Source organism: Parambassis ranga, chromosome 13 (genome assembly GCF_900634625.1).
Source record: "Parambassis ranga chromosome 13, fParRan2.1, whole genome shotgun sequence".
NCBI classification, from domain to species: domain Eukaryota; kingdom Metazoa; phylum Chordata; class Actinopteri; family Ambassidae; genus Parambassis; species Parambassis ranga.
In genome coordinates this window covers 10649125-10667481 of record NC_041033.1, presented here as the reverse complement: position 1 = coordinate 10667481, position 18357 = coordinate 10649125, and the positions used below count along the sequence as shown (strand labels likewise).

Sequence of the window (18357 nt, the reverse complement as noted above, 5' to 3'; positions counted from 1 at the left end):
AATGACCTGCCACAGTGAGATGTTTACATGAGTTTGACATTTATTTCAGTACCAATGAAAAGCTGCCAAGTATGCAACTTCTATTATGTAGAGAGGATTGATTGTAAGATTAATGAATAAATAATAAAATGCATTATCTCATCTATTCTTTATTTTTGAGGAATAAAAATGACTTTCTCAGACACACACTCAGCCTTAGAATACCCTTTTATTAACCCTTTGATCAAAGCAACTCTGTCTGTTTCAGTTACACACTCATTAAACAACTAAAATCATGGAATGCAAACACTTAATTTACACCAACACACAGTATTACATCTGCGAAGACAAAAGAATTAATTTGCAAAGACAAAAGAAACATAATAGGCACACTGCACCAGGGTATACTCCCTGACCATCTGTTATAACATTGATTTCTGCACTGTATGCAAAGCGGTATGGTAATAACCAGGAGTTAACAAAGACAGATTCTGGTTCACATGTTTCATAAATCTATAATATATCACTGGCTTTTGCCATTCCCATATATTTAGTTAGAAAAGGCCACAAGTTATAATAAAAACTTAAACGAATTAAAGATTTTTCATAAAATATTACTGTATGATGTGCACTGTACTGGAAGTGTTTAGAGGAGCATTTCATGTTGTCTGATTCAGCACTCTTTGATGTTTTAAGCAACACATCCATACCAAGTGACAATTGCTCTCCTCATGTCAACTCCCCAAAACTCACTCATCTTCCTGTGTCATCTCTCTAAGGCACTCCCTCAGGTTTTCCACCCTGTCTGCTGGAGCAGTCTGTATGGACTGCTCCAGAAGCTTCTCTGCCTCTTCCAGTCCTGCCACCTTTGGCATGTTGTGCGGGTAGAGGATCCCCTTGAGCTCTTTGTCATGGCATTCTGGGCCAAGCATGCCACACAGAAAGCGCAGGAACATGTCGTAGTGCCCTAGTGGATGGTTGAGGGTTCGTGTCAAAGCACTCTGGAATAGGCTTGCTGCCGATTTCGTCTGATACCCAGACATGAGTCTGGGTATCACTCCAGAGTCCAGAACGTTCTTAGACTCTGTTCGGAATGTTGTGAAGACATAAACAGCAGCCATGAACTCCTGCAAGAGAGAGAGAAGGGGGTTTTCAGTCTTTCCTGGTGTATTCTGAACACCGCTGGTGAAAGGTTCTGAAAGGGAAATACCAATAGTGTGACATGGTTAGAGTTCTACCTGAACCGTTAAGTGAATGAAGCAGAAAGTTCTCCTCCCGTCTGAGGCTGGAGAGGGAAGCTCTGTGCACAAACCAGAAAGCACCACCACCTCTGTCAACTTCAGACCATTGTCCTTCACATCCTCTTCAAAGAACACACTGGTGTTCCTCTCCAGCATCTTGAAGGCCATCTTCCCCATCTGATGCAGCAGGAGCTTGTCTTCATTGGACCATTTCTGAACAGAAAGAAATCAGTGACAAGAAGACATTACAAACTCCCGACACCAACGGTAAACTGCTTATGCTTGTGCACGTAGGCCGATGCACAATTACCAGGTTATAATCTGTCTTTCCGTAGTAGAACTGCAGCCTGCGATTCATCTGGATAATCATAATGCTGATGTAGAACGGTGTCAGTCGAGGGCGGTGCACCCCGTAGTCGTCATAACGGAAGGATCGCTCGTACGTTGAAGCTATCATCCAGCAGACAAAGGGCTGATGAGCGAGTGTGACCAGTGCTGGGAGGCGTTTGTAATGTGCCACAATCTTTGCTGCAAGCTGTGCATCTGTGTAGCGTTTGGTCAGAAAGTCGTCTTTCATCTCATCACTGCAGAGAAGAGGAAAAAAGACAGACTGGACTGAAACAAACAAACAAACAAACGGCGTCCTCCAGATGCATTACAGGACACAAGCAAATAGTAAGCTAAAAAGACACAACCTACACACCTAAAGCCCTGTATTTCTGTGACAACATCTATGAATTGAGATGGAATTTGTGAGACAGCTGCTCGTCTCCCCAGGATCCAGATGTAGGCTCCAGGAAGCACAGAGCCTCGGAGGATGTTTACAATCAGGACGTCAGGATGTGCTTGGGTCGAAATGTCATTTATAACTTCCGCATTCTGGAGCGAGACAGAGAGAAATGTATCATTTTTCAGTCATTACTTGATCTAGATTAAGAAAAGCAGTGGCCGCATCAAAAAAAGTTTCCAATATTCCAAAAAAGTACAACTGGTCCAATCGTCTCAATCTTTATTAATAACAGGTCAGAATAGGGATGCAAATTATTGATTAATTCAATAATCGTTAGTTGAATGACCTTATCGATCGAATTGATAAGAGGTGATTTTCCTGGGCCTGAATTTCCCTCAGTTTCACTAAGACTAAAATCTAAACATTGTTTACTAAATAAGCTGCATGTCATATTCCTTAATGAGTGATTTGCTATACCATTGGGGATACAGTACAGACAATGACATTTATGTAGGCTAGTATAACAAAATCTATTGCGAATAGAAATAAAATAAAATATGTCCAGCTGCTTTAACATGAAAATAAGTTGTTCACTGGCTCCTCACACAGACACATGTCCAGGAGTCAGGCGTGTGTGCAGCTTGTTTACAGTGAGGGCAGCTACCGAGAACACGGGTTCTATTCAACTTGCATCCTGATTAAGAAGAAAGAAAGAAACTCCAAGTACTTCATGAGACCTGAGTATTCACAGCGAGCACAAATGGAAATGCTGATTAACACGCGGCAGTCTCCTAGTTTGATCCATTCTGGGACTATATTCTGACGGAGCACTGCTACATGCGCACTGAGATCACGCAGCACCTGAAAACACACACTGTCAACATACCAGCATGGCTAGGCTGCTGAGAACTGTCCAACAGACAGTGCGTGTGAGAAAAATGTGCGGGCCGCACTAACACTAAACTTTGATGTCAAGTGGGGGGCCACAAAATATCGGCTTGCGGGCTGCAAATGGCCCACGGGCCGCTACTTTGAGACCCCTGATTTAAATTAAAATGACAAATAGGAATGGATCTGGAGTGTTTGTGTGCAGACAGGTTACCTTCCAGTCCAAAGTAGTCTGGTAACAATCAAAGGACTCCAATATGAGGAGAAATTTACAGTGCTCCTCCTCCAGGTAAGGCATGCCTTTGCAATCAGGATGATAATATTGTATCATTTCCATGACGGACATCTTCTGAGAAGGAGGAAGGTTTTTGCTTCGTAGAGTCCACAGAGCCCGGAATGAAAGTTTGATAATAAACTGCAGATCCTGAACAGAAAATAAAAAAATAACCACACATCACAAGCAGGAACATTGCCACATATAAAAAACTTAAAAGGAGGAGGAGTATAGTTCAATTATTTCAGCCTTTAAAAAAATCTCACCCTATTGGCACGCAGTTCTGCCCAGTCTAGTGAAAACTTCCCTACACAAACAGACATGCCGATTCCTGGAATCCCAGTGGTCAACACCGTCCTCACTGGCGTGCCGTCAACCTTCTGCAGTCGGAACAGCTCGTTCAGGCTAACAAAGCTGTCAGGACTAGGGACTTGAAGATGTGATGGTCGGTGTTGGCTGAACTCATGGGCGGGGTTAACGCCTCCAAAGCCACAGGTAGAAATCTGTGGCTCTACGTACACTGTGTCTAGAAGATTCCCTACTCCAGCTTGAACAACGCCCTCGCGGATGACTTGATACTTTCTGAATGCATAATGCTGCAGTTGAAAACGGATCAATGCTGGAGACAGAGACAGATAGAAAGGGAAAAACATATATTACACCTATAACTGCATCATTCCAACACATCATACCACATAACATCTCATTATGTGCTACACAACACATTCCTGTTACAATGTGAATACCCAGCAAATAATAAAGCACTGAGTATCTGCTTGATACATAAACATAAAAGTAGACATTTAAAAAAATGTGTTCCACAATGGGGAATTTGCATTGTTGCAACAGCAGAGATAGAAGCTGTTAGACAATATGTAAAGATACAGCATAAAATTAATGGTCAGAATTAGCCTGGGATACAACAGGACAGCTGTCCACTTACCTCGCTTGCATTGATTCCGTAGTTGTTCTGCTTCTTCTTTCTTACCTACATTTTCTAGAGTACGTATTGTGTGATACAGTGTACGTTCTAGGCCTGCAAAAGGACATTTTCATACAAAATAAATATTATAAGCAATGTACCCCCATGGTCTCTTCCACAGCTTATCCTTGCTTTTAAAGGTAGGGTAGGAGATTTCATTCTGATGCACTTTTTGTTGAATTAGTGTAACTTTTCTTTACAATCCGATAGCAACCCATTAGTTCGGCAGTTTCGCTTTAAAACGAAGAATATGAATCATCTGTGGAAGCTATAAAACGCTAAAAACATCAGCCAATCCTACGAGGCGCCCCTGCGCGGAGTATTGGAGTCGTCACTCTCTTCCTGCTCTGCGCGCACCAGAGAGGTACGTGCATGATGGCCGAAGTCACAGACTGGTTGGGAGACGTGGCTTCAGGGTGAGCTCCGAGAGAAAGGGGTGTGTGTTTACTTTCAAAATCTGGCTGACTCTCACTGAGTTTTCAAAATCTCCTACCCTGCCTTTAACACTTCAACAATGAAACAATTGAAATTAGATGTCTCATTTATACCTAAAAAAATGTATATTAAAAAAACCATCACATTCACAAATGTTAGTTGCAGCATTTAAACTGCCATAGCTGTGTTTTCTTACCAAGAACCTCCAAGCTCTTGTCCACAAAGTCAAGGAGGTCTCCTTCCATCACCTGTTTCAGGGTCATCTTTTGTTCCCATTGGTAAAAAGAATACTTAAATGCTCTTAGCTCGTCACTGTTGAGGCCTGTCAGAGCTTTCTGGAGAGTCTTCACACAGAGAACAAGTTATGAAAACACATGTAATCATGTTGCACTTAAGCACCCTGTGAGGAAGATATTACCAATAATTATAGATCAGTAAAGCTAATAAACCTAATATTGTTGGGATTTGTCTTAATATGACACCAATGTATTCAGTGAAATACATCCAAATAACAACTGCTGTGAAAAAAGGGTGTAATAAACTACTTCACCAACCTTGAATAAATAGGGCAGGTCCTGTTCTGGGTGCAGTATGCCCAGCTTTCTGTTCTCATCAGTCTGCATTGCATCATCTGGTTCAACAGGCTCGGGAGGTTCTGGGGAATTCACTGTCGACCTTTCCTCATCCTCCTCATCATCAACATCATCATCATCTAGAAAGTCATCCAGATCAGAGGACCTGAGAAACAGAGGGAACAACAATGAAACAAAAACGTGACACTCCGATGTTTTATACATCTGGAAAATATTCACAGAATTTCACTGTCATCTAGCTTTTTCCAATCTAGGACAGAGGAGTGTGTGTCCATCACCTCGTGTCAATTACAAAAGCTCCTGGTGGTTTGGTCTGCTCTGTAGTAATGGTGTAGAGGGTCTCTGGAGACTCCGAGCGAATCATCTGAAACCTGTCCAACATCACAGAGAAAGACAATACGCCGTCAGATCACTCTCAACTACCTGCTGTGTTAGCAACTGAAAGCTGCTAACACAGGACAGTCACATGTCTGATGTAAGAAAGCAACAAACTACCTAAAATATTTATGTAAACTAAACTAAATCAAATGTGTACACTGGGAATGTATAAAGAGGCTTGTTCCAAACTTCTGCCTACATTTTAAGACATCAAACACCAGCTGGGCAGCTGACAGACTGAAGTCAGCAGTAACATGAAGTTAAAATAAGACAGACTGAAACACTGCATAAATACAAACAGAATACCCTGTGGCGTGTGGCGTAGGTCGTTCAGGTAGTACAGGAGCCACCTGGTCACCTCCCTCTTTTTCCATCTCCACCCTCTCAACTAGCACGTCCCCCTCCTCCTCCTCGGTCTCACTCTTCATTGAACCATAGCTGGAGGCTGGCCTCTTAAATTTCTCCTTCTCGTCATCATCCAGCTCAGTCCTAAACAAGCTGGTGGGAACAAAACCAAGGAAGTGGGTCTGATACTCTGTTATTCTGACACACAGTATATGAGTTGAGAAACTTTGAAGCACAGGTGAACATCTAAAGGCTTTGACAGCCATGGAGCAAGTTAACATGTGGCAGAAGATTAGCTTTGCTCGTCAGAAATGATGTGGTAATGACAGAGCTTACAGATGACCACTGAAGCTTCACAAGCTCAAAACAAGTGACAACACCCACCTTTCAACTTCGTTGTCCGGGTCCATGTAAAAACAGACTCACGACGCAGCTGCAGAGTGGATTATACTCAAGTAAATATTACCTTGCAAATCCAACGTTCAACATGCAACAAACACTGACTCCACCTGGCTAGCGCTGTCACTAGTGTTTGGCTAAGCTAAAATGGCTAGCGTAATAAATCTCAATAAAGATTGACGCGATCAATAGCATCAAAGCAAATGATCTATGTACACAAAAATGAGTTAACAACAAACTCAGAAAAAGTAGCTTACAGGGTAAAAACGTTCAACAGCAGCTCGCGTCCGCTTAAACTTTCTGTTTCGAGCAACGTAGACAACTTCCGGGCCAGGTTTTTCGCAATAAAAGCTTCCTTAGCGTTATAAACGTGTCCTAAAATTAGTCTAATCCAGTGCGACTCATTATATATATATATATATATATATATATATATATATATATATATATATATATATATATATATATATATATATATATATATATATATATATATATATATATATATAAAACCTGGCCCGGAAGTTGTCTACGTTGCTCGAAACAGAAAGTTTAAGCGGACGCGAGCTGCTGTTGAACGTTTTTACCCTGTAAGCTACTTATATATATATATATATATATATATATATATTATGCGGTGCCATAGTAATTTATATATTGTATTGTATGCATTATTTGCACAAATATGCCAATAGCTGTGTATTTCTGTGCACCAGTTCTATGTGGTAAAAACAATAATACATCAACTCAAACAAGTGGTCCCAAAATTCCACTTTTTCCATAACTGTGGGATACTACACACAGGAGGAAAAAAAGCCTCAATGTCATTTTAGATTTTTATTTACATTTACATAAAATACAGATAGAAGATTGATAAAGACAAAAAAAATGAGTTTGTAGGGGAAAGAAAAAAAAAAAAAAAAAACACATGATCAGGTAGAACTGTAGATCCAATCTGGGACCCGTTCTTTAAACTTTAATCCTGGACATCATCTGTAGGGGCAAAAAGATAAAATCTGATTAAACCACAGCCCACATTTGATAACGTGAACATTTAAGTAAAGCTATTGTGCTGTGTTTAACTTGAGAGAAACACCAATATGTGCAAGAACCACACCGAGAGTTGTCTATGCCATAATGTGAGAACCACCAGCCAGCCTTTAATAAATACAGAGAAACAACCTCTGTACAATGAAAGATACTCGATTGCTATTGATCAATCTTAACCTTTGCAGAGGTCCAGCAAGTTTTCCCTCATTAGGTACATGGTTCTGAAACAGTAGTCATATTCAGCAGTTACTCAAATGTAATGACTTAAAGTCTCAATCAAGCAGGTTGTTGTTGTTTAGCTTATAGCAGACAGAGACACACACACAAGTGTGCCATGAAATTATTTGTCTATTACCTTATGAGCGCTGGTCGCCAGTCGAGGAGACTTTGCAGACCTGCTGGTGGTTTGAGGGGATTTCTTGAGTCCTTTAGATCCCACCTGGGGTGACTTCAAGCTGCCAGCTCTGCCAGCCCGCACTGCTGCAACACGAGAATGCACTAAAGGCTTGTTTTCCTTGCGTGCACTTGTCTGAGTGGGGGACTTCTTTGAATTTCTGCCTGGTGATTTCCGCGTGGAGCTGCGTAGTTTGTTCAGGCCTTTCTTTAGGTAGCTGCTGTTTTTCGGGGTGTTATCAACAGTGAACATGACAGACTGCCTCCGTTCAGCCTGTGGATAAAACGGGTAAAACTGTGAGTTAAACATTTAAAGCAGAGTCCGTGATGACAAATAAAACGGATAAAAACTTAAGGTGTGTGTGTGTATATAATAAACTCACAGGACTTGGGATAGGACAGAAGTGTGATCCGGCAGCTCCGCTGTTCACGTTCCTGCTTTTAGGAGTAAGTGGACGAGGGAAGCAGCTGGCCTTTGTCTTATTCTTCAGGTTGAAATAAAGACAAACAAAAAACAAATTTCAATGAAATACATTTTATGACATTGTCGCTTAAACTACCATTATATTTGTGATCACCAACCTCAGGTGAATTTGGATAAACAGACAACGTAGATGTAGACGGTTTTGTGCCTTTTGGGCTCCTCAGCTGAGAGGAGCTGACAGTTTTTGATGACAGCGAACCCGACATCAAGGACAGGCGGTGAGAACGAGTGGTCACTGCAGCACCCACTTGTCCCAACATGAGGGACTGGCGGTGAGAGACAAGGGAGTCCTGCAGTTGTCCAGGCATAGTGGACACCCGACGGATTGTGTCGGATGGGTCACCTGTGCGTAGGTCTTCATCTGTGAAGGCAAACTGACCACCACAGCCAGTCTAGAGAAAAATGTCCATTATTTCATAAGAGGTAGTGATACATTAACAACACAAATGTCATGTTGATAAAACATGTTCAAGCTCCCTTTCTGGCCTGAATGCATAACAATTAATCATAGCTATAGCTCATAGCTAAGCTATATGCATGTGAAACTGAGCGGCTCTCTTTACCTCAGACTCCACAGGGTAGCTGCTCTTTAGATGAGGAAGGCAGGCCCTGTTTCTGGCCTGGAGCTCAGCAATCCTCATCCAATCTTCAGGACCACCATCGGGCTCGTTCTCTGTTCCCACACAGAACGTACTAGTTGCTAAAGGCAAAGATGGAATACAAATAGAGTTACAAATGGGTAATATATAGAGCCAAGTGGGTAATCCAGGTGTTTACTTACTCTTTGAATGGATTGTGCTTCGTCTTAGCCCTGGCAGTCCAGCGAGCTGATCACCAGTACCCCTGCCTGGTGTGTCAAACAGCTCCATAGACACGGGTCGTGCAGAATGTGCGAGGTTTGGCTGTGAGCGAGCTGAAGCCAGGCTGTAGAAGGTCTCATCACCTTCACTGCAGCCAGGGGTTTTCTGTGGATCAACCCTCAACAGTTACTTAATGACCTTGGACTTTAATACTTTAGTATAACCTGAGACGACATTGTCCTCGACATAAAAAAGTAGTGAGTAATAGCGAGATACAAACACCTGTGATTTGAAAAGTGTTCAAACTTCAACAGAGTGCATTGTGAACATGCAAAATCATAAAGCAAGTGTGCAGGTTAGTGTCCTCCACCTTGGTAAGGGTGATGTTTATAACCTGTGTGGTTCTGCGCCGTTTGACAGATGAAGTTGGATTTTTTCTGGTAGAATCCAGATCCACATTATCCACGGCATTCCTGGGTGATGAAGAAGAACTAAATTGACACTGTACTATGGACAGGACATGTGCGCAGGCATTACTTTTTACCATAAAATATACACACAGAAACACTGAACTGATTTTAAATAGTCTTGACATGGACTTAAAAATAATCTTAATAACTGATCTAACAAACCTGCAAATGCTAAATAGGGTTAACAACTTAAAGAAGAAAGTGGCTCGTCTGTAATGTTTGGCTGTTCATATGTATTTGTAACATACCTGTTGGTCCTGGGGTTTATAGGTGTAAAGTACAAGGTTTCCAGGGACTCGGCTTGCAGACCTCTGCGTTTAGCCAAACGTTCTGAACTACGAACACAGGGTGTGCTTGATTCACCCGGCGCTGAAAGTTTCCTGCAAAGTTAAACCAGAACATTGTGCAAGATTACAATCATTATTCCCACAAAGCCACACGATATAGACAAACCTCTGGCCTTTCACATCCCTCAAACTCAACATCATATACCAGTCCTTACTTTGTGCTGTTCAAAGAGTCATCTAGAGAGCTCTGGTCCAGGCTGTCGGAGCTCATGGTCCTCTTCACCTGTGCTCTTGTGGAAATACTTGAGCGTGTGTTGGGAACATCAAAGTACCACGAGCCTGATGAACTGCCTCCGTTGCTTTGAATCTTATTCTGTGCTCGCAGGGTTTGATCAGCACAGGCCAGCTAAAGGTAACGGAGTCAGAATTAGGTGAATTACAAAAGAAGTGTGCAATTTTATGCTATGAGGTGAGCAGGTGCTCATGTCCACTGTCTACATGATTTAATACAAACCTGTGCTTCCAAACTGGCCACCTTGGTTGAAAGTTTCTTCTCATTGGTTTGGGTCTTGTCCAGGTCAAGTTTGAGCTGCTTATTTTCCAGGATGACTGCTTTTATTTCATGCTCTTTAATCTCTAAGGAATGTTTGAGCTCATCCACTTCCTGTTTGCTCTTCTGGAGAAGCTGCTTCTTGCCGTTGTAATGACTCACGGCATTCTCCATCTGTGGCATTAACACAGAACATACAGCTATCTTTACTCATCTGACCTCATTCTGTACTGAGCAAAAACTGCAAAACTTTATGTTGGTTGTGGGGTCAGTTCAGAGTTACCGGTACACATACCTGAGTCTTGTAGTGTTCTGCAGCCTCTGATTTAGCTGCAAGCTGTTCCTGCAGGTTTCTCTTCAGCAGCTCGGCCTCCTCAGATTTTTCTCTCTCTTTCAACAGCTTCTCTCTCTCCCTTTTCAGTATTTCCAGCTCTTGCTGCAGCAAAGCTTCCAGTTTACGAGAGGCTATGTTCTCCCTCTCTATGGCCTGATTGGCTTGTGCAAGTCTCTCCTTCTCAGCAGAAATGGCTTCAACTCGTGTCTCCAGAGCATTTTGGTCTTTTTCTGCCTGCAGTATTCTGACCATGAGCTGTTCTTTTTCATGCACAAGAGCCTCTTTCTCCCTGAGTGTGGTGACCTGCAACTCCTGCACAGCCTCTTTCTGTCTGAGGTTTGCAGCTTCTGCCTTTTTGTGCTGGTCCAGATCTGTGTTTGCTGTCACAAGCTGCTGCTGGAGGAGGTTTATTTGCTGAGCAGAATCCTGTTGAGTTTTAAGTAACTTCTGCTCATTATTCAGAAGTTTGAGAGAGATGGATTCCACCTCCACTTTCAGAGTCTGGATCTCACGCTGAAGAACGTCTGCCTGTTTGGAACCCTCCTCCTTTATCTCAGCCAGAATATTTTCATTGGCTGCAGCTTCCTCCTTTGCTTTTTGTACCAAAGTAGCTTGGGCAGCAAGTTCCTGTTTGAGTGTGCTGATATTTTGATCTTTATCATCTACAAGTGTCTGGATGACTGACAGCTCTGTTTGGAGGATGTGAAGCTTCTCTTCAGCTTTGAGGAGGCAGCTTTCTTTCTCGATCTGAGACTCCTCAAGTTTTTGAATCTCTTCTTCACATGAGCAAATCTGTTTCTGTAGGTTCTCTACTTGTTGGACTTTCTCCTGGATTTCTTCTTTTTGTTGATAATTTTCTTGATGCTGCTGTGACAACAGCTCTTCCTTTGATTTCATACACTCTTCGGCAGTCCTCAGAGAGGTGCTAAGAGTCTCCAGCTCTTTCTTTAAGTTTTGTATCTCTTGGTGCAACACACCTGACTGCTCTAAGCTGTCAGTCTTCAGCAGTGCCATCTGCTCCTCTTTAGTCTGGATCTCCCTCTTCATCTTTCTCACCTCTTCTTCAGAAGCAGATAGCTGTTGCTGCAGCTCCTCCTTCTGATGAGCACTATCCAGTTCTTGTTTGTTCATCATGTCAAGTTGCATCTGAACCTTTTCCTCTGCCTTTGTGAGAGTGGCACTCAGATGACCCAGCTGGTTCTTCAGGCTCTGGATCTCCTGCTGTAGACTGTCAGAATGTGTGGAGCTTTCTGTTTTTAGTGTCATCAGTTGTTCCTCTTTGTCCTGGATCTGCACCCTCAGGTCTCTTATCTCCTCTTCAGAGGTTGTCATCATATTTTGGAATGAAGCCCTTTCCTGAGAAATCTCCATTTCCCTCTGCACCAGCAGGTTTTCTTTAGTTTGAACCTGCTCTGTTGCAGTCTTCAGTGATTCATTCAGACATTGTACCTGATCCCTGAGAGTCTGGATCTCATTCTGCAGGACCTCTGACTCCTTAGAGCTCTCGGTTTTTAACAGCTCTACATCACCCTCTTTCGTTTGGATCTCCTGCTTCAGTTGCGTTATCTCCTCTTCAAGAACTGCACTCGTCTTCCTAAGAGTCTCAATCTGCAAAGTGCTCTCCTGTTCTTGCTTTGCCATCAGTTCTTCTTTGGCCTGAACCTGCTCCTTGGCAGTGTTGAGGGCATCACTCATGATTGTTAATTGTGTGCTCAGACTGTCCAGCTCCTTTTGTAAGGATTCAGAGTGTGTAGATGCCTCAGTCTTAAGCTGAACCAACTGCTCCTCCTTAGCATGGATCTCTGCACTTAGCCTCATCACCTCATCCTGAGATGCTGCCATCTGCCTTTGGAGAGCCTCCACATCCTGGGAGTTCTGCAACTGCTGCTCTGTTAATAGATTTTCCTTGGACTGCAAATTCTCCTCAGCAGTCCTCAGTGAGGATTTAAGACAGTCGACCTCTCTCTTTAAATCTTGGATATCTTGATCTAGTAGTTCAGTATGTGTTGCACTTTGCTTTTTGAAGCTATTCATCTGATCTTCTTTAGTCTGGATCTCCCTCTTCATTGTTCTCACCTCATCTTCAGAAGCAGATAGCTGTTGCTGCAGCTCCTCCTTCTGATGAGCACTATCCTGTTCTTGTTTGTTCATCATGTCAAGTTGCATCTGAACCTTTTCCTCTGCCTTTGTGAGAGTGGCACTCAGATGATCCAGCTGGTTCTTCAGGCTCTGGATCTCCTGCTGTAGACTGTCAGAATGTGTGGAGCTTTCCGTTTTTAGTGTCATCAGTTGTTCCTCTTTGTCCTGGATCTGCACCCTCAGGTCTCTTATCTCCTCTTCAGAGGTTGTCATCATATTTTGGAATGAAGCCCTTTCCTGAGAAATCTCCATTTCCCTCTGCACCAGCAGGTTTTCTTTAGTTTGAACCTGCTCTGTTGCAGTCTTCAGTGATTCATTCAGACATTGTACCTGATCCCTGAGAGTCTGGATCTCATTCTGCAGGACCTCTGACTCCTTAGAGCTCTCGGTTTTTAACAGCTCTACATCACCCTCTTTCGTTTGGATCTCCTGCTTCAGTTGCGTTATCTCCTCTTCAAGAACTGCACTCGTCTTCCTAAGAGTCTCAATCTGCAAAGTGCTCTCCTGTTCTTGCTTTGCCATCAGTTCTTCTTTGGCCTGAACCTGCTCCTTGGCAGTGTTGAGGGCATCACTCATGATGGTTAATTGTGTGCTCAGACTGTCCATCTCCTGTTGTAAGGATTCAGAGTGTGTAGACGCCTCAGTCTTAAGCAGAACCAGCTGCTCCTCCTTAGCATGGATCTCTGCACTTAGCCTCATCACCTCATCCTGAGATGCTGCCATCTGCCTTTGGAGAGCCTCCACATCCTGAGAGTTCTTCAACTGCTGCTCTGTTAATAGATTTTCCTTGGACTGCAAATTCTCCTCAGCTGTCCTCAGTGAGGATCTAAGACAGTCAACCTCTCTCTTTAAATCTTGGATCTCTTGATTCAGTAATTCCGTGTGCTCTGAACTCTGATTTTTGAAGATATTCATCTGTTCCTCTTTAGTCTGGATATCCTCTTTCATCATGTTCACCTTCTCTTCAGATGCTGAGAGCTGTTGCTGCAGCAGCTCTTTCTCATGGGCGCTGTCCTGCTCTTGTTTTAAAAGCATAGCTTGTTGAGTCAGAACTTGTTCCTCAGCCTTTTGGCTAGATTCATTCAGACTGTCTAATTGATCTTTTAGACCTTTGATTTCTTCCTGCAGAGATTCAGACTGCTGGGAGCTGAGAGTCTTCAGCATAAGAAGCTGTTCATTTCTTTCCTGTATCTCTGTGTTCAGTTTCCGTATCTCCTCTTCGTGTGTTATTATCTGTTGTTGAAGAACCTCTCTTTGTTGGTTGCTCTCTTGCTGGGTTTGAGCCAGTATATCTTGCTTATGTTGAATTTCCAGTTCAGTGTGTTTGAGAGATAAGCTAAGCTCTTCCACTTGGGTACTTAGGGTCTGAATGTTATTATTAAGAATTTCTTGCTCATTAGACTTCTCCAGGAGTAATTTAGCAATCGCTTCTTCTTTGGCTTGAATTTCATCTCGGGTTTTGTTTGTTTGATCTGTGAACACATCAACTGCCTCCTTGAGATCATTGATTTGTTGCTCTTTATCATTTATCACAGAAGCAGCAACACTCAGCTTACTCTCAAGATCCTTCATCTTTTCCACAGTCTGAAGTAAAAGGTCTTCCTTCTCTTTCTTCATTTCCTTAAGTTTTTCAAGTTCCTCCTGACAAGCAGTGATTTGCTGTTGTAGTCTGGAAACCTGCTCACTTTTCTGCTGCTCAGCAAGCTCAAGTTGCAATTGGAGATCCTGTATCTCTTGCTGAAGAACGGCTCTCTCCTCAGTGATTTCTTTTTGCAACTTGTCCAGAACTTGATCCTTTGCTTGAATCGTTTCTTCAGCCTGAGACTTTTGTTGATCCATGAGCTCTTTATATTGAACAATTTCTTGTTGGCATTTGGCCAGCTGCTCAGTTTTGGTCTCAATCTCCTCCTCAGCCTTTTTCAGAGAGCAAATTGTGCACTTCAGCTCACTCTTCAAATCACTGATTTCACTCTCCAAAAGTTCTCTCTGGGAAAGTAAGAAGAAAATGCATGAAGTCAAAACATAATCCAAAATACTGAAACAAACTGATATTTAATAATACTATTTAGTTTGTTTTTGCAACGACGTATGCACCCACCTCCATTACAGGCCCCATATTCTCTCCCACTTCTTCCTTTGAGACTCTGCTTATTTCATCCTCCAAACAAGAAATCTTTCCTTGGAGGATCTGAATTTGTTCAGTCAAAAACTCCTGAGAAACAAGAGGCATAGTAAAGTCATTTCTATGTGAACTAAAAACAGTTATTACATCACTTCTGTATGAAACTATAGTCTACCTTTTGAGCAGTTGCTTGGTGGAGCTCAGACTGTAAGTAGCTCGTTTTGCTTCTCAACTCCTCCTGAGCAGATGCTTGGGTTTCTGTCAGTCTGCCAACTTCTGCCTCAAAGATGGCCAGCTGTGAACATACTGCTCTCAACTGAAAATATGAAACATATTGAAGGTAAATACTGGAAGAATGCGATACTTGTTGACAAGTTAAAAGGAATGAGAGTCCTTTACAACGGAATGACATTTTACATATTATATTACCTGAGAAGAGAGTACACCATTTTCCTCTGAAAGCTCATCCACTTTGCGCTCCATGACTGAAGAAGTACCCTTGAGATCTTTATTGTGCTTCAACATTTCATTAAGACGCATTTGTAACCTATAGCAAGAAGGAGATTTTCAGCCACCTTTACAGTAAAAGCCCTAGGTGTTAAGAAGGTATGTTGTTACTCTTGTGGCATAGAAAATGTGAGACAGATTAAGATATTGCTGTGCAAATGATATACAAATTAGATGTACAAGGTGCTATAGCCATGCATTAATGAATATGCCTTAGCTGTGGTGTTAAAAAAAATACCTTTTAATCATACCTAATCGAGGTTACTTACGTGTTATTCTTTGTCTCAAGCTCATCTATTTGTTCTCTGGTAACCTGTTCCTGATCACCTCGCTCTTCTTTCAGTTTATCCAGGCGGTACTGCAACTGGTTTAGATGAGACTCTGAAGAAAGGAGGGGGAAAAAATGAAGCAAAGTTTATTTTGATAAAAAATAAAGCAGCAGTCACTGATTGCAGAAATGCTTTGGAAGATCATTCCAAGTTTTTTTTGTTAATAACTTAAAAAAGTCATTGTTTTAGTCATTCTAACTGCACATGTTTATTCAGACATTATTCAGTACTTATTGGTGGTACCTTTCTGCGCAATGACTGCAATCTTGCTAGCCAACTCCCTCTCCAAACCATCTCTGTAGTCTCTCTCCTTCATCATCTGTCGTTGCATTTTTCTCAATCGAAACTTAGGTGTGTTCATAACATCCTCAAGAGGAGATGAGCTGCGGGAAAAAAAGCAGATCAGGCAAATTAAATAGATTTACAATACGGGAAATTACATACAAGTTAAATTGCTCCCCATAGAAAAATAGGGATATTGATAGATACAATGTACATGTTGACCATTAATTGTAAAAATAATCTCAGTACCTAACTGAGGAGGAAGCCACAGTCTGCATGTCCACAAATGTGATTTTTGGTGTGCGTGGAAAGACCGGAGATCCCTCATCCGACAGCGAGGTTAGGGTTGACACATTGGAGACAGAGGTAGATGCTGATCGTGCAAATATTTCACGGGGGGCTGGCAAATCTGAGGCATATTTTACAGTTGACATGTTAAATCCAAAGTGCTGTCTGTGAGACAAACACAGTTTGTACATTATATTGGACATCATGACAATTAAGAAAATGTATGACTCACGTTTCCTTGCCAAGTGGGCATCAAGTTTGTTGCTCAGATAAACACAGCCCTCGCTCTCCATCACAAAGGAGCTAGTTAGATTTGCAAGTTCTCGCTAATAGAATGGGACAGATTAGCATAGAATTATAAAATTGCAGAAAATACAATGAATAAAACAAAATGTACAGCAGTGGACACAGCTGCTTAGATACAAAGTCTTACCTCAACATCATTTTCCAGCATGTTTAGTGTACAACGGTCATTCATCATGTCGTGGTATATGAGCACTAAAAGTACCTGATTGTGATTAACAAAAGTAAAGTCAGAATCAATTTTTGATTATATTTGTGTGTGTTTTTGTCATCGTTTTAAACCTTACCTTGGCAATTTCTACTGTTAAGTTTATACCATCTCTTATGTTGTCCCAACACAGTGAAGAGTCTTTGGTTGGACTGAATCTGCAATCTCCTAATAAACCAAATACATAGACAAAAATGAATTCCCAAAGGAACAGGTGTAGATGAGATCATTCTGTCTGTAAGTGATTTAGATATGGGAGGAACTCCAAGATACAACAGGATACACTGAAAAAAACATAGCAAACAGTAATACAGGGTGTGGCTAAAGGTGCACATTATCAGAGTAAACAATGCCTTTGATTTATCCTACTGTACGGACACACTATGCTGTTTTTCATCTGCTTGCAGAAAGAATGAACTATATTAAAAGCATGTGATGACCCAGAAGTTTTATCACCAATAATCTTCTTCTAAGGTAAAGAGGCACTTACTTTCCACAAAGTCTGCAATGAGTTTCAATCGATCTTCAGTTGCATTAGTGAAGCAAGAATTTGGTTCTTTCTTCCTAAAACCAGAACAAAGCTGATGTTAGCTATTTATTACCCGAAAACGGTAAAAACATATCCAAAATGTAGTTCACCAGTCATTGACATTCTGTTGTTTACACATGACAAGCTTTTCAACTCACAGTCTGTACTTACAGCATGAAAACAAGCTGCAGTAACACGGTGCCATCTTGTAAATCATCGATAGCGATTTCTCTGTCGGACAGCTTTATACTGTTTACCTGTAAAATTACATTTTCAGAAAAAAAAGATAATGTAAATAAAACGTCAACTTTAACTTCATTTTTTAAACTGTACCATATTACTACCGACTAACCCAGGAGAGGAGAGCCTTAACACCCAAGTTAATGGTCATCTTGGCTGACCCTTTTTAATTAAAAAGGGATTTCAACCTAGAAGGAAGCAGAAAAAAAGCTAAGACAGCTAGCTGAAAAGCTAACAAGTAAACACAGCTCAACCAGGCAGTTAGTGTTAGTTGTCATATGTTGACATCGGTTCAGTCATTTTGAATGGCGAACGGTTAAAAAAGTTGCTTTCAAACAGCGACTCACCTCAAAAGCCAAATATCCTTGCCGCTTGAACTATCTCACTTAGTATATTATTCTCTGAAGATAATGAGGTACCGCTTCGTCTGACTACAAATGTGAACGACGCCTAATACAATTCAAAATGAGTCGCCGAAGATTAAACCAGCCAATGCGCTTTCACGTATCGACGCGTCTGGAAATGGCTTAAGGTGATTGGGTTAGAGGCCGGAAGTCGACAGGACGCTCGTTTTTTTGGTGTGTTCGTTTACTTTTTTTTAAAGCTTTATTAACCCTCTGGAGTCAATTGACGCGCCTGCGCGTCTTTTTCACAAACTCAAATAAAACACACTTCTTTTTCGTTTTCATATAAAATCACACCTCCTATTTATATACAAATAAACCAGCAAATAATACATCCTGTTACCTTAAAAAATAGTAAAAGATAAGTAGAAAACTATGTAAAAAATATTTAGAT

General features: G+C 41.6%; 2 protein-coding genes across 2 annotated transcripts; both read right to left on the bottom strand.

The window, feature by feature from the left end:
• Positions 1-189: 189 nt before the first annotated feature.
• On the bottom strand, positions 190-6596 carry nlrc3l (NLR family, CARD domain containing 3-like). The gene is made up of 13 exons (XM_028420633.1): positions 6502-6596; positions 6230-6278; positions 5807-5998; positions 5401-5493; positions 5084-5267; positions 4726-4873; positions 4056-4148; positions 3379-3731; positions 3053-3262; positions 1924-2099; positions 1531-1804; positions 1218-1433; positions 190-1106 (listed from the first exon to the last, which is right to left on the bottom strand). Exons 2-13 carry the CDS (start codon positions 6253-6255, stop codon positions 729-731), a joined length of 2343 nt encoding a protein of 780 aa, XP_028276434.1. The 5' UTR covers positions 6256-6278; positions 6502-6596; the 3' UTR covers positions 190-728.
• Positions 6597-7140: 544 nt separating this feature from the next.
• Positions 7141-18026, bottom strand: numa1 (nuclear mitotic apparatus protein 1). The gene is made up of 24 exons (XM_028418832.1): positions 17907-18026; positions 17672-17747; positions 17491-17576; positions 17281-17354; positions 16870-16958; positions 16713-16787; positions 16512-16605; positions 16241-16400; positions 15953-16092; positions 15650-15761; positions 15303-15420; positions 15049-15189; positions 14850-14963; positions 10574-14737; positions 10243-10452; positions 9944-10134; positions 9690-9821; positions 9342-9444; positions 8953-9136; positions 8735-8871; positions 8270-8563; positions 8071-8172; positions 7650-7961; positions 7141-7237 (listed from the first exon to the last, which is right to left on the bottom strand). Exons 2-24 carry the CDS (start codon positions 17708-17710, stop codon positions 7214-7216), a joined length of 7095 nt encoding a protein of 2364 aa, XP_028274633.1. The 5' UTR covers positions 17711-17747; positions 17907-18026; the 3' UTR covers positions 7141-7213.
• Positions 18027-18357: the final 331 nt, after the last annotated feature.

Excerpts from the sequence above, each read along its gene's own strand:
- numa1 (XM_028418832.1), bottom strand. The coding sequence starts at position 17,710 with ATGACCATTAACTTGGGTGTTAAGGCTCTCCTCTCCTGG. Across the intron at positions 15,190-15,302 it reads ATGGTGTACTCTCTTCTCAG|TTGAGAGCAGTATGTTCACA; the intron begins GTAATATAATAT and ends TCATATTTTCAG. Across the intron at positions 14,964-15,048 it reads ACCAAGCAACTGCTCAAAAG|GAGTTTTTGACTGAACAAAT; the intron begins GTAGACTATAGT and ends CTTGTTTCTCAG.
- nlrc3l (XM_028420633.1), bottom strand. The coding sequence starts at position 6,255 with ATGGACCCGGACAACGAAGTTGAAAG. Across the intron at positions 5,494-5,806 it reads CCTACGCCACACGCCACAGG|GTTTCAGATGATTCGCTCGG; the intron begins GTATTCTGTTTG and ends GATGTTGGACAG. Across the intron at positions 3,732-4,055 it reads ACGGAATCAATGCAAGCGAG|CATTGATCCGTTTTCAACTG; the intron begins GTAAGTGGACAG and ends CTCTGTCTCCAG.